This window comes from Equus quagga, chromosome 19 (genome assembly GCF_021613505.1).
Source record: "Equus quagga isolate Etosha38 chromosome 19, UCLA_HA_Equagga_1.0, whole genome shotgun sequence".
Taxonomy (NCBI): domain Eukaryota; kingdom Metazoa; phylum Chordata; class Mammalia; order Perissodactyla; family Equidae; genus Equus; species Equus quagga.
Window position 1 is genome coordinate 18,932,687 of NC_060285.1, and position 15,092 is coordinate 18,947,778.

General features: G+C 44.6%; 1 protein-coding gene across 2 annotated transcripts in view; it reads right to left on the bottom strand.

Moving 5' to 3' along the window:
• STAB2 (stabilin 2) overlaps positions 1-15,092 on the bottom strand; it is a 147,793-nt gene that overhangs the window by 54,393 nt on the left and 78,308 nt on the right. For both annotated transcript variants that reach the window (XM_046646193.1, XM_046646192.1), the window contains 8 exons: positions 13,792-13,869; positions 11,622-11,720; positions 11,429-11,536; positions 7,986-8,117; positions 4,852-4,980; positions 3,490-3,546; positions 2,343-2,438; positions 1,264-1,459 (listed from right to left, as the gene is read on the bottom strand). In XM_046646193.1, coding sequence (XP_046502149.1) covers positions 1,264-1,459; positions 2,343-2,438; positions 3,490-3,546; positions 4,852-4,980; positions 7,986-8,117; positions 11,429-11,536; positions 11,622-11,720; positions 13,792-13,869 — 895 coding nt within the window. The remainder of the gene's footprint in view (positions 1-1,263; positions 1,460-2,342; positions 2,439-3,489; positions 3,547-4,851; positions 4,981-7,985; positions 8,118-11,428; positions 11,537-11,621; positions 11,721-13,791; positions 13,870-15,092) is intronic.

Consider the following 15,092-nt stretch of genomic DNA (forward strand, 5'->3'; position numbering starts at 1 on the left):
CTACGCAGCAGCGGCATCATGAGCCTCTTTGAGAACTGGATGAAAGCTCTGGATGCCTTCCCCAGAAAAAAGCATTTAGCTTTTGGGGTTTGCTGGACCCCGTGAAGGTCATCCATAGAACCTTAGGTTAGGAATGCCTGCATAAATGCAAGCTGAAAATGCTTCCAAAAAACATAGAAAAAATTGGTACTATAATTCCAATTACATCTTATATAGACCAATTATAATGATTCAGTTATATGTTGATTTTGTCTGGCTTAGACTAGCTGATGAGAAAACAGTGATAGGGTTAGCCCTATGGCCGAGTGGTTAAAGTTCCACTTTGGTGCCCTGGGTTCATGGGTTCGGATCCCTGGTGCCGACCTACTCCCCTCATCAGCCACACTGTGGAGGCATCCCACATACAAAGCAGAGGAAGACTGGCACGGATTTTAGCTCAGGGCAAATCTTTCTCACCAAAAAAAAAAAAAAGAAAAAAAAGAAAAAAAAAGAAAACAGTGACAGCCAGATCAAATTTATGATTTTTAGTACAGGGTAGAAAAAATGCTTTGTGTTCTCCTCATGGACAAGGAAATCCCTTCTCCCAAGTCAACTCTCTTATCAGTGTGTGTCCCTGGGCACAAGGAAGTCAGGGTGAGAGGATGCAGAGGACTTGGCTCCAACAGATGATGATTTTTGTGAAAACAGCTTAGGGTGTTCTTGAGGGTGAATTGATAGAGTGATCTTCACATCGAGGCCAGCATGATTCAGGAACAAGGCTCTGGAGTCAAGCAAGGTGTGCCTTCAAATCTCAGTTCTGCTTCTCACCAGGTGTGACCTTGGGAGAAGACATTCAACTTCTTGGCCTTAATAGCCTCATCTGTAAAATGGGTATAACAATACCCAAGTATATAAGGTTCCTGTGTGGATTAAAGGAGATAATGTGCACAAATGTGCATTTCAAAGTATCAAGCAATGTCCAAAACTGAGAGTGTAACCATGAGGACCAGTGTGCATGGGCAAATACAGACTCATGTGCTTGGGTTGGGGGATGCCAATGAACAGACTGGGGGTAGATTAGTGATTAAGAATGTCTGGAAACACTGCCTTATGCCAATTACACCATACAGATGTTCTTATAATCCACATAATAGAGATGGGATTCCAGCCTGGCTGGGGAGACTGGTTGCTCAGGGAGCGCGTGGGGAATCACTCTTTCCTTGCACATTCCTGCTTGGTTTCAGGAGCCCAGGAGGCCGCCTGGGTGGGGAGTAGGGTGCTCACCTTGGTCGCAGTGGACGCCATACTTGCCCTCAGTGCAGGTCTCGCAGGCCGTCCCCTTGAAGCCCTCTCCACACTCACACACGCCCGTGCCGTTCATTCCGTCCAAGCAGATCCCGTTTCCAAAGCAGACGTTCCCGGCTTTCCCTGGGCACGGCTGGCACTGGGGACCGAAGAAGCCAGCACAGCATTCTCTCGTCTGAAATGGAAGGACAAGGCTGGACTCATACTTTCACCTTCTGGTTTTGTCCAGCCACAGAGTAGAAATCCCGCTGGTGGGACTGGGTGTATACCCCAGCTTCGACTCCACCTGGAGGGGTGGTGAGACCCCTGAGAATCAGGTGACGCTAAGCAATTGCCAGGGGCGCTAGGAACAGGATGGAGGGCTCCGCTGAGGAGGTAGGAAAGAGGGAAAGGAAAAAGGCAAGTTAGAGAAGAGGATGAAGAAAAGGGAGAACGAAGGACGGGCCATGGGGGACGCCCTGCAGGATGTCTGCTTGGCTTGGGTTCTGCCTTTATTCTTGAGTGCCTTTAAAACACAAAATCTCCTGCCCCCCCCCAGGCTGTGCAGCGTCAGGGCCAAACCATCTTGTCCCTGTAGGATAGGCAGAGGCTACGTCTAGTCTTCTGGGAAAGAGGCAGGACAGGAAGAACTTTCCTGGGGACTCTGAAGCAACAGCCCAAAGGTACTTGGCTCTGGGGTCCTGTTTTCTAAATGACCAGATACACTTTCTTTCCTTAGGAAATCGGCCATTTCCTCTGTCTGTTTTGCTCATCAGCATGCTCACAGGGCATTTCACCCTGTTGTCAGAATAGGGAGGTCCTCTGAGCTTCTCAGTCCCTCAATTTCTTTATCACGCAATTAAATATTGCAGCTTTTACCTATTTGCCAACTCGCAAGGCTGCCCTGAGGTTTATTGCCACCACTGCTACTCTGAATGATGGCGATAACGAGCATAGTGAGGAGGAAGCGGAGGTGGCAGAAAGAATCCATGCAAAGGCATTTTGAAAAGTATAACATATGATTAGATGTCCTGATGTCGCTGTAATAATTAGAAAGATGGTTAAATCAGCGTACTCACAATGACAGTTTTCACACATTTTGGCTGGCACCCAATGAACACGGATCGCTTGCCCATGAAATAAACGGTGTAGATACATTTCTTCGTCTCTTCACCCTATGAAATGTAATAATTATATCAGCTCTTTAGCTGGGAAAAGTTTTCCAATCTCTAGAAGCAAGTAGGTGAGTGATGCATGGCTGTCTCTCTGACTAAAATGTTCTAGAAAGGGACGGAGATGGTTTTTTGGAGATGCTTCATAAGAAAGAAAATACAGAAACGCAATATTGGCTGCCAGAACACCAGGTGGACAAACCCAAATAATTACTCTATAAGGTAGTAGTCTATAGAAAGAACTTTTCTCTAGAAGACTAATTTAAGTTAGGAAGAATATCATAGAGTAAATCAGATAAAAATGTCCTTCCAGCACTGTATATTGGTTGATCTGAGACTTGATTTCTATTTATTTATTGACTTATCTTCTGCCTTGGTCTGAGAAAGAATTAAGGCTGTTTTCAAAGACTTGTGAAATATAATACAAGATTAAATTAAAATTCAAATGAGAGAATCAGCATTGTCACCATGATGAATTATTATTATCATGCTACAGAAGGTGCATGAGCATTTATTCTTTGTGATGGTTGGAACTTTATGAGAAGTAGCATTTACAATAAGTAGTTACAAGAAACATAGATTATAATTCATTCAAAGACATGTCTACCTCCCTCTAGTCTGCCATGTGTTTCTTAGAGAAAGATAGTTGTAACTTCAGCTAGAGAAGGAAATCAGGCAGGTGGAACTCATCCAGGCTGGGTATGGTTTTGGATATGGAGTCTGCCTTCTCTGATAAAATTTCTTGCTCCTGTCCTCAGCAGGCCACTGGGCTATGAAAGATGTAGAAAGCGAAAAATCTCTTCCTGCATTGTGCACTGGTTGAGATGGACTTTTATTTCTCTTTATTTATTAATCAAAATTTTGCTTTGGTCTCAAAAAACCCAAATGGATTCAAGACTTTAGAAAGATGCATACCATATAAGAAGATGAAATTAAATTAAAACTAAGTGGAGAGATGAAGGCAGTGAAAAACAGATATGCTTGAGATGCACTTAGTAATTTGGACGTCCCTGGGATCTGAACACTGTTTTATCAAAACAGACCAAATACTTACTAATGGTTTCGTTCCAAGTGGGCAGATCGGCTGCTGGGGACACTTCCCACACTTTCCCTTGGTAAAGCACAGAGACAAAGAGAATATTTCATGGTTATTACTTTGAGGGCAAAATGAGGCTGCAAATATTTTCCAGACCATGGAGGTGAAGATTTTAGAATATGGAATTGAAAATCAGAAAGATACTAGAGAAGCTCATCTGATCAACCTCCTTAATGTTCTTTGTGACAAGCAATTCAACGACTTTGGGTCTATGTTGGAGCATCCAAGCTTTCCTCCATAATAGTCTTCTGATGCTAATAATCCTTTAATGCGTGGAAGTCTTATCTCATTTAAATCCTTATTCCATCAACAACAACCCTCATTTATCAAAAATCCATTCTTTAGTGAATTGGGCCAGATTCAGAGACTAAGCTGATGTGTCACAGACAGTGCCCAGCCTCGGGAGCACATGGTTCAGTGAGGGGTCAGGGTGGATGTCATATATGCTACTCCAAAACAAAGAGCACAACTTAAGAATGACAGACACTCTTAAGTGTGACCTGTTCCTCAAACAGGAGGAGGCCAGTGCATCTAGTTCTTAGCACCTACTGGAGAGTAGATGTAGTTGTTCAGACTTCTGGTTCTTGGGTCAGACTGCTTGGATTTGAACTCCTTCTCTGCCCCTTTCTAGCTCTATGAACCTGGGTGTGTTACTTAACCTCTCTGTGGCTCATTTTCCCCATCAGTAAAATGGGTAGGGTCATAGTACCTACTTTGTAGGGTGTTGTGAGGATTACATGGGTTAAAACATGTAAAATATTTAGAGCAGTGCCTGGCACATAATCAGAGCCCAATAAATGTCAGCAGTTATTACTTTTGCTGAAAGATCCTACACCGTCCCATGGACTGGAGTGAAAAGTCTCCATTACCACATTGTATATTACATTGAGATAACCCGTTTCCGTATTTTCTCTCCTAGTGGACCAAGCTTCCAAGCTTGGCTAACACCTACCATAGGTGCCCCATAGCCCCCTTCCCCTGCCTGTGCTGGGCGTGGCATGGTTTCCTTTTGAGGAAGACCATGGCTTCAGAATCCTGCTCAACACAACCTTCCAGGCAGCATTTCCAAGGCACTCAAGGTGCAAGTTATTGCACTAGATTGTGAGCCCTTCGAGGGCAGAGGTCATGTCTTATTTATCTTTGTAGAGCCATAGCTGGGTGTGCTGCTTTGCATGCTAGAGATGCTCACTCAGTGTTTTTTGAACTGAATTGAGATACCGTATTAGATGAGTCTTATGCTTAAGATAATGCCTAAATAAAATGCTTAAAAAAATAAGCCAACACTCTTTAGTTGCATCATTGGCCTGGGATATAACTTACTGGTACGATAGTAGTGTCATTGTTATCACATCTATTCTTCTGAATTTCCAGAACTTTCCCCAAGCCATGGATCACTCCCTTGTCAGTGGCTACATTGGTGTAGTTTATCGGAGCTTCATTTACGTACAGCTGTGAACCAGAGGGTTAAATGTAAATTTTTATTATAGCGATTTAAATAGAAATAGGGAAGATGGGGATTGGAGGATATTAGCATGACAACAGCCTAGGAGATATTCCAATATTCACCCAGAATGTAGCACATCGTAGTGGAAAGACCTCTGGCCTAGGAGATGGGAGTCTGAGCAACAGGTCTGCATCTGGCACCATCCACCTGTGCGACCTTGGGCCAGTTGCTTTTCTTCTCTGAGTCTCAATGTCCTCTTTTGTAAAAGAAAGAGATTGTTCTGGATAATCTCTAAGGTTTCTCTCCATCCCTCAAATTAGTTGGTTTATGATTGTTTGAAAAATCTAAATCATGATCATTATGTTAGTGCCTATTGGCAAAATGGCTCCATGGGCGAGCTCAGCGGTGCTGTAGATTAGTGGGTTCTGAAGGGGTTAATACTTTCCAAAACCAAGACATGGAGAATGAAACCCACTGTCCTTTTAGCATCTCTACTTCATGGTTAATTTGCAAGCAACCCTCAGAAAGGCTAAGTGACAGTTATGTAAGAATAAAAATAACTAGCATTTTTGGAGTGTTTGAGAGTTTCTAGAAAGTGTTCCACCAGATGACACCATTTCCCAGTGTGTGGAGACTGCTCAGAGGTCTGCATTACCCTACATTTCCCTTGAGGTTTCTTTGGAGTTCATGATATGTTTGTCACCATCTTGGCCTAGTGTGTCCATAAGCCCCAAGACATGGGGCTAAGTCAGTATTTAAATGCTGCCAATTCAAATTCAGTTTCTAGTTGCAGCATGTTTTGTTTTAATTTTTTTTTAGGGAAGGATATTTTAGTGATTTATTAATGCAAAATAAGTGAAGCCATTAATTCATTCATTAATATAAGCAATATAACTGGAAACAAATGGCTCCCTGAAAAATTGGAGTGGTGTGTGTGTGTAGCAGGGCTCAGGTTGGAAGAAGGGGGAAATTCTTTATGATATTAAGCAGATGTCAAATTCATATCCAATCAGGGTTTAAAATTATTAAATTAAAATTTAATAACATCCCCCACACTCCCCACTGCAGCAATGTTAAAATGACTCTACTACGTGCCTAAATGTGAACTTCCTCTGAATGCTGAAGTCCCTTCTGATTTACTTGGAGTCAAGCGAATTTCCCTTAGAGGTTGGGAAAAGTCACGGCTCTGCTCCACAGAGGTATTCCAGGGTCCGTGTAGCTTTGGAAAACTAGCAGGGTACCTTCCTCGTGCTGTCAAATGGCAATTGCAACAGGAATTTCCAGAATTCCAAGAGGCTGAGCTGTTTTAAAACATCAACATGGCAGAACTTCTGACGCTGCAGTACTGTTGCTTTGGTATTGAAAAAGTGAATCATTTTCATTGTGAGATGTAGCCAGAGAATTATGGGCTGCAGTCAAGGTTTGGTTTGAACACAAGTCTACTCATGTAGAGAGCATCTTTCTACATCTCCATTGTCCTAAGAGAAAGTAAATGAGTTATCGACAGAAGCGAAACCTTCACTGTGAGATGGAACTATTTGTTTATTGTAAGATGAAGCCTCTATTGTAAGATTGCTCTCGACTGAAGAATTTCCAAACAAATGGAAAATAAAAATGACAGAATTGAAACTGATTCAATTAAGGGCATTGGAACATTCATCTCTGCATGATGAAATAAAACAGGGCATAGATAAAAACAGAAACAAAAATGTAAGCTCTTTATCAATACAAAATTGCTTTACCTGGAAAAATAAGAAAATGTATCAAAAAGGATCCCCTCAAGGTTCTCACACAATAGGTGAGACCATTTGGAGGCATCAGAGGAAAATATTTGGAATTAGATTATTCTCTAAGTAATGAAGAGTCAGAAAGATTTTTACCCAAGCAGGTTAAAGAAAATGTATACAAAAATTCACTTGTGTTTCGGGGCTGGCCCCGTGGCCGAGTGGTTAAGTTTGCGCGCTCCGCTGCAGGCGGCCCAGTGTTTCGTTGGTTCGAATCCTGGGCGCGGACATGGCACTGCTCATCAGACCACGCTGAGGCAGCGTCCCACATGCCACAACTAGAAGGACCCACAACGAAGAATATACAACTATGTACGGGGGGCTTTGGGGAGAAAAAGGAAAAAATAAAATCTTTAACAAAAAAAATTCACTTGTGTTTCAATGTTGATAACACTGAGAAAATTGTTTTTAAGATTGCACTTCTAAAAAGGACCAAGTACTATTATTGATTAAAACTTTGTGATTAAATTTTCTTCATTTTAACATAGTGGTTATCTTATCTTATTTATTATTATTATTATTATTTTATTTATATTATTATTTATTTGTTTTTGTTTTTTTCTTAAGAGAATCTATACTGGAGTTATGTTGTGAGTTTCTTGTTGAATTTTCACAGATTGATCTTCTCACTTGATGTTTGAAATAGATGAATACAATTTTATATTTTAAATATTTAGTTTCACTAATTCTTTTTTATGAATTCTAAACACTTTTAAATATTAGGGGTTGGCTGAGGTAAACGCTGAGATACTGCTGTGGAGGTCAGTTGGTCCTAGGACTGTCGTGTCTATGATCAAGCAATGATAATAACGTTAATTCATTTGGCTGCCGGATCCTGCGTCCATCGTTAGGCTCCTCATGGCCTGGGGCCAGGGCCACTTCCTGGGAGTTAGGTTTTGCTCTCAGGTTCCCTTTGATCTTGGAAACTGCTGGGGGACCCTCTGTTGGGTTTGTTAGGAATCAGTATTAAAGTGCACCGTGACTGCTGGGATCCAAAGACCATGATTAGCCAAGCCAGACTGGTCATCTGACGGCTGGTGACAGGAGGGTGAGTGGGGAGTGGGAGCTTGACAGTTTGGCTTAGTCATTACTTTATGGTGCAACAAAGACAACTGTCTTTTGTTGACAAGGCTTAGGAAGCACTGGTGAGAGTATCCAACATGGAAGTGATGACGGATGATAGAAGCTAAGACACTCATTCCCGGGTTTATGTCTAAGGCTCGCACCTGGTCATCGTGGAGGAAGAAGGCGAGGAGGTAGGAGAAGCCCAGCATGGTCTCCCGGTGCATGCCATTGTGCAGGTCATTCTTCAGCAGTTTCTCCTCCAAGACCACGTGATACTTGACTATATCCTCCTCCTGGACAACACACAGAACTGAAAGTCAGCCCGTAGGTCAGCCAGTCCCCAGTCACTTACTGGGCTGCTCCAATGTGCCAGGCACTGTGCGGATGACAAGAGCAACCGCTTGTTGACCTGGAAGTTTTGACTAAGGCATCAGGGCACGAGAGATATTGAATACTACATTCGAGACACATCACCTCAGAGAACTTGCAGATTTTCCATGTACGATGGTCAAGAACTCATTACGAGACCCTAAAACCCAGACTGAGGGCATGAAAGGTTGGGGGAGGGTTTTGAAGATGGTTTCTTTGGTGAGAGCTGCTGTGAAGAGAGAGGCCACAACCCAGCCTGCCTTTCACCTCAGGGTCACAAGAGGAGGTTCGATGGGATGTTTCGACGAGCTTGATCTGTGACCCCTGCAGATCGGGTGGGCTGTGGGACTGGGGTCTCACTCAGACCTGAGAAATCTCATGCTAGGGACAGCTGGCAGGCTGACCCACAGTGCAGTAGGGAGGTTGTCCAGCTGGGACATGCCTGCACTCCCAGTGTGGGCTTGGGACAAGAGCATACATGTGTCTTGTGGACCGGATGTGAGGCGGTGTCTGAGAGAGCTTGCGCCTTAGGTCTTGTCCTGAATGGCTGCCTACATGGGCAGACAGGCCTCCTCGGGGGGAAAGCTGGAGGTGGGCTCTGGATGCTTCGAGTCCGAGGAAGAAATAAATGACAGCGAGAAGAGAGTGCACACACAGGGGTGGAGGGAACTGCAGGCAGAGACCACCAGTGATGGGTGGGGTCTCCGAAGAACCCATCAAAGTGTCAGAGAGAGAGAGCGTGAGCTTTGAAACACTTGCCAGGACCAGAGAGTGCAATGCCATCTCAAGACAGTACCATTTAGATGAGAACCTTCCTACCCTCATAACATCTCTTCCCAACCACCAACACTTCCACCCTGCAACTTCCAACCTGGTGAGCCCAAAACTGAATTTAGTGGGATCAGGAAAGAGAATAGAAACATCACATGAGGAAGGAGGAAGAGGGGTAATCGAGTCATCGTCTCTCAGCTCCAAACCCACCCTCTACACTCCACTTTCTGGTACTGGGGCTGGGACTACAGGCTCCAGTTCTCCTCCGCCACAGCCTCTGCCAGTGGAAAGTGCTACAGGCAGACTGTGAGGCCGATTAGAGAAGAGGGAGACAGGGGGGCTGGCCCCGTGGCCGAGTGGTTAAGTTCGCGCGCTCCGCTGCAGGTGGCCCAGTGTTTCGTTGGTTCGAATCCTGGGCGCAGACATGGCACTGCTCGTCAGGCCACGCTGAGGCAGCGTCCCACATGCCACAACTAGAAGAACCCACAACGAAGAGTACACAACTATGTACCGGGGGGCTTTGGGGAGAAAAAGGAAAAAATAAAATCTTTAAAAAAAAAAAAAAAAAAAAGAAGAGGGAGACAGGATCTCCCCTTCTGGTTTGCGTCCTGTTCCTATGGGTATCACTCCAGCCACACGTCTTCACCCGGCAGTGGCACCTGAATCCAGATGGCAGTTTCTTCTCACTTGCAGACCAGCTTTGTCGTGCCCTCCCTACCTCAAGACATCAGCACCAGCCAGGCGATGCCCTCCCCTGGAGGTCTGGGTCTTGGACCCCCAGGGACCCTCCTCCAAGGTCAGAGACACCAGCTGAACAGCACCCCCCCTCACAGGTCTGCGTTCCAGCTCCGTGGGGCTCCTCCTCTTCATTTCTAAGTTTTAGTCTTTCTAGTCTCTTCCCTCTGTTCTCCCGGCCTTTGGGGTCGTAGATGCTTCCTGCAGTTGCTACCTCTGTGATCTCTTTTTTGTCTTTCAACTATATTTATACAGCCGTATACCTCATAAACAATTCATAATACTAAATTCTCGCTGGTAACAGTTTCTCTGTCCTGATGGACTCTGGTTGATTCAAGGACCAAGCACCCTCCTCCATTGCCTGCCTGGACAAAGCCCCAGCATGGAATAGTGAGGGGAGAAAATTTAATTTAAATCCAGTTCAAAAAGTTGATTAGTCCAAGGGGCCGGATTTTTTTTTAACTTACTTGAGAACTGCGTTTGCGACTTAAAGTGCCTGTAGGACTTTTGGGGGATGCAGAAAGGCTGTGGGATTGCCTGAAGTTTACTGCTCGTTCAACTTGCCAGTTACAAAAATCTGAGACCCCCGGCTCTGCCTTCATGGAGTTTATAATCTAGTTGGAGAGCTAAGACCCATGCCCTTGAAAAGAAAATTTATTGCATCAGGGGTATATATGTGCTGAAGGGGTGTAAAAATGGTCTGAATTCAGGGACTATCTGTAGCTCAGGGGGCCCAGAGTCAGCTTCCCTGAGGAGGTGAGACTGGACTTGAAGAATGGGTATGGAGGATTCAGGAGGTAGTGAGGGATGGAGGGCAGCCTTCCTGATCTAGGGGGCAGGGGTGTGTGTGTGTGTGTGTGTGTGTGTAGATACTAAGCAAGGGCACCAAACCCATCTTTGGCTTCTTTAGGGTCCATGAAACCATCACTCTGGTTAGACCACAGGGCTTCTGCAGAGAACTGGTGGGAGAGAGCAGTGGGCCCAAGGGTGGCTTAGAAGGACTTAAGTGTCAGCCCCCATCTCAGTAGCATCTTCATCTCAGTCACTCTATCTAAAGATATAAGTGAAAACAGTGTGCTTGTTGTGTAAACACAGGTTCAATGTGTCCTCTCATTGTGGGGCTGGGGGCAGGGCAACCCTGGCCTCCTTCTAAATGAAAATTCTGGAGCCACCACTGAATCTAAGATAAATTTCAGCCAGTTTATGGAGGACTTAAATACCTGGGGAGGTGGTTTGGACTCAGTCCTATCAGACATGGGGATCCACCCAAGGGTTTGAGCCAGAGACTGGCATGATTGGAGCTTTTTATCGTTTCACAAAATCCTTTGACAAATTTTGATATTTAGCTCCAGATGTTAGGAATCAGGGAGGATAGAGAGGGGAGAACAGGAGGAAGACAGAGATGATGAACTCCATCTAGGTCCCTGCTGCTTTCTCCCGGCATGGGACCAGGGAGACGCCAGGCGCGGCGACCATGAGGATCCTCCCAGGTTCCTGGGACGCCTGCGTCCTTGTGTTTATGGGCCCAAGTGTTTGTTTCCAGGAATACGAACTAAATACATGAGCAGCTCTGGCCCGGGGGAGGTTTGTGTGTGAGAGCGTCTCTGCATGATATTGACAAGGAAGTTTTAATGAAAGAGTGAAATGGTACATGATTGATGGGTTGAAAAATGTTGAGTGAGTGAATTTCCAGAACATAACTTCTGTGCTTATTTTTGCCGATACCTACTAGAGATGTGACCTTTTTCTCCCGGACGTAATTCTCAATGGCATCGTTGTTGGGAGCGAACACTGTGTAAGCATCAGCAGCCTCGATCGCATTAGCCAGATTATATTGCTGTGAATGGAAAGAGACAAGAGTGAGGGATTTCCGTCCCCAGGTAACCTGAGCAAACGGGTCATGCAGAGAATGTGGTACTTGCAATGATGTAGCCCCGGAAGATGGAATAGTCGGGCATCTGTTCCAGCCGGGTGAGCAGGTTTGGTAAGGAGCCAGTTAGACCTCTTTGGGGAAGCAGAACCTGGGAAAGGAAGCCCCCAAATTCTGTTAGCATGTGTTGGAAGGACAGTATGCAATTATAAGGACCACTGCTAGCACAGAGAGTGCCTCTGCAAATTTAAAAAAGAAGCATTCTTTCCTTTGAGAGTTTGCGATACCAACAGGGGTGCGGACTTGGGGAAGAAAGTGGGTTGAATTTCAGACCCACTCCACCCTTAGGCCAGGCACCTTTATGCAACCTGCACAACTGTTCATGGTGGCCCTGACAAAGGTGACCAGCATGTCCAACTGACTGGCAGAGAAGGAGCTCCTTTGGCAGCCAGGGCAACCCAGAGGCTCAGCAGGGTGCTTGAATTGGTCACCATGCGTCACAACTCTTTGTGCTCACATAACTTCTTCCTCAGTCTGGTTCCTAAGCCATGAGGAGCCTCAGTTGTCTCACGTAGGAAGTGAGGACAATAGCACCTACTTTCTTAGGGTTGTTGTGAAAATCAAATGAGATAATGTGACACATGACACTTGGCACAATGCCTGGCACCTAGCGGGCTGTCAGTTATTCCAGTTATTACTGTGTGCAAGGCAAGGTGCTAGTGCTGGTGAGGGACACAGAAAAGATGCAGCTCCACCCCTCCAGGACATGCCATCATACAGGGGTTCAGGACCTATTCCGTAAGGAAGAGCTGTCTATACCAGAGGGCACGGTCATGCCAAATGAGTTCTATACCAAGAAATCCCATGGGATTTCAGACTAAGGAGAAGGAATAAAACCAACATTTACTGAGGTCCCACTAGGCAGCAGACATGGAGAAACAGGGTGTTGTTTAAGCCTCACAGGGGAAGAAAAATGAGGCTCAGAGAGGTTGTGTAACTTGCCCAAGCTCACGCAGCTAGCTCAGTGCCTGAACTCAGATTCTGTATGACTCTAGATCTTACCCTCTTGAAACTGTCAATCTTAGTATTATGGGCTGTAGGGCTCAGGGAAGGCCTCACAGAGGAAGTGGGACTTGAACTGGCTCCATGATAATAACACTCAGTACAGGAGATGAGTGGACGTGCCGTTCCACTAATGGGGCTGTGTTCATCAAAAATATAAATAATAATGAGGGGTAATTTTATGTTTTTTAAAAAAGGTTTTTTAGTACTTTGGAGAGTCAGGACTGGAGAAGAAAAATACTCTTGATAAGTAATGTTACTTTGCATCATATGGAGCCATAAACCGTTTCAGCAGAGTCCCCTGGGAGTGATGAATCACTTTCTCCAAAAATCTTGTCTTAATACCTCTTGATAATACAAGAGAATTGCAAGGTCTTTGCAATTATTTAAAATAACGCACCCAGGAGTCTTATAATAGCCTCTCTTTTCTAAATGGAAATAGCTAACCTTTTCTGTAACTTAAAATCAAAAAGTGAATCTGTAAGTGCCAAGAGAGAATAATTTTAGTTAAAATGCAATCAGTTAATTGCCTTTTCTCATCTTCCACTTTTCAAAACTTCCCAATATATCCTAAATTCTAACTTTAATTTTAAATGAAGATCCTAATCTAGTAAATTTATAAGATGGCTTAAAGCCCATTTCCCATTATGCCTTTTCTTTTTCATACCTTTGAGAACTGTTGAATTGTGTCTTAGAAGCAAATGAAAATTTCACAATACTTTTTCTACTCTTTTGCATTTTTTTCTAGGGCCTTCTCTAGCTCATCTTTTTAGGGTGCAATAATGCAGAGAGGGGCGTGAAACAGTGACACATAAGCACTTGTCTCTCCTCCAGTTCTTGACTATATCCCATTGGGACGTATGGACTTCCCAATACTAAGGTTCTCGTGTACCTGGTAAAACATTCCCATAAATAAGAAATACATGGGGCCACATTTGATATAGCGCCTGCTGCAGAATATAGGCTGAGTAAATGGTAACTGGGGCTGAATGAATAGAGCCTCCAGATGGTTTTAAAATAACAATAATGAAGCACAATACAAGTTCCTTTTACATTAAGGCCAAGTCTTTTTTTTTTTTTCCTAAAAATGATAGTGTCCATGAAGATAAATAACAAAGGGAGAAGAGATGCTACCTGTGTCGGAGGATGGAATTTTGTACCTTATTGATGATGTGTATCACTCCATTGGTGGCTGCGTTGTCGCCATCCACAATGGATGCCCCTTCAATTGTGATATTCTGTGAATGCAAACCACACGGGAAAGGGAATCACCATACGGTACACCTAGGGATTGAGATTATTTCTGGATTTTCCACTTTTTGAGCAACAGTGACCTTCCCACTTTTGGACCATGACCTACAGTTAGAAGTATCTTTAAGTTGTGACCCATTAGACATCACACACACACACACACACACTGAAAATGCAATAGTACTTTCATCTACTATGTGGGAGGCAGCTCATCACGAATTCTATTCCACTCTTTTCTATTTCATTAAAAAAGTACTGGTTGAAGCTCAGTAAGGAGTTCCTGCTGTTTGAAAAGTACTGTAGACAGTGTTGTGGGTTGGATTGTGTTCCCTCCCTCCTCAAAATTCATGTATTGGAGTCCTAACTTCCAGTACGTCAGAATGTGACCTTGTTTGGAGATAGGGTCTTTACAGAGGTAATCAAGTTAAGATGAGGTCGTTAGGGTGAACCCTAATCCAATATGACTCGTGTCCTTATAAGAAGAGGAAGTCTGGACACAGACGGCTCTACAGGGGGAAAGTTTTGTGAACATGAGGACGGCCATCTGCAAGAGGGCCTGGGACAGCTCCTTCCACAGCCCTCCGAAGGAGCCAACCCTGCCCACCCCTTGATCTGGGACTTCTAGTGTCCAGAACTGTGGGACAAAAATTTCTGTTGTCTGAGCCAGCCAGTTTGTGGCACATCGTTATCGCAGCCCTAGCACGCAGTTACAGAGAGCAATTGACTTTCCTGCTCAGAATCCAACGACTTTTTAAGAATATTAACTACATGGGGAAGGGAGCTAAGTCAAACCCAACCTACCCACCTACCTAGCCACCCACCAACCGTGACACCACTGGGCTCCTCCCTCTCTGCTTCCTCTCCTCGTCTCCCCACCATTACCCTTTATTTGAAATTCCTCCTGGGGACCTTGGATGCCGAGGGGACTTCTTTCACCCCGAGCACCTCCTAAGTGAGTCAGCAGAGGCCCTGAAGGAAACATTCCTGGCCACCTTGCGCATCTTTTCTGGTTAAAGGAAGACATTTACATAGGAATGAACTCATTACAAATGTGTCTTTGATGGTGAGCTCCTCCGGGTCAGAGGTCTTGATGGATTTATCTTTGAATCCATAGAGCCTGGGATGAGCCTGCCCAGGTGGGCGTTCAGTTAATGCTTGCTGAGAGAATCACTGATTTAAAACACTGATGGGAAATAACCCCATTGTCTGA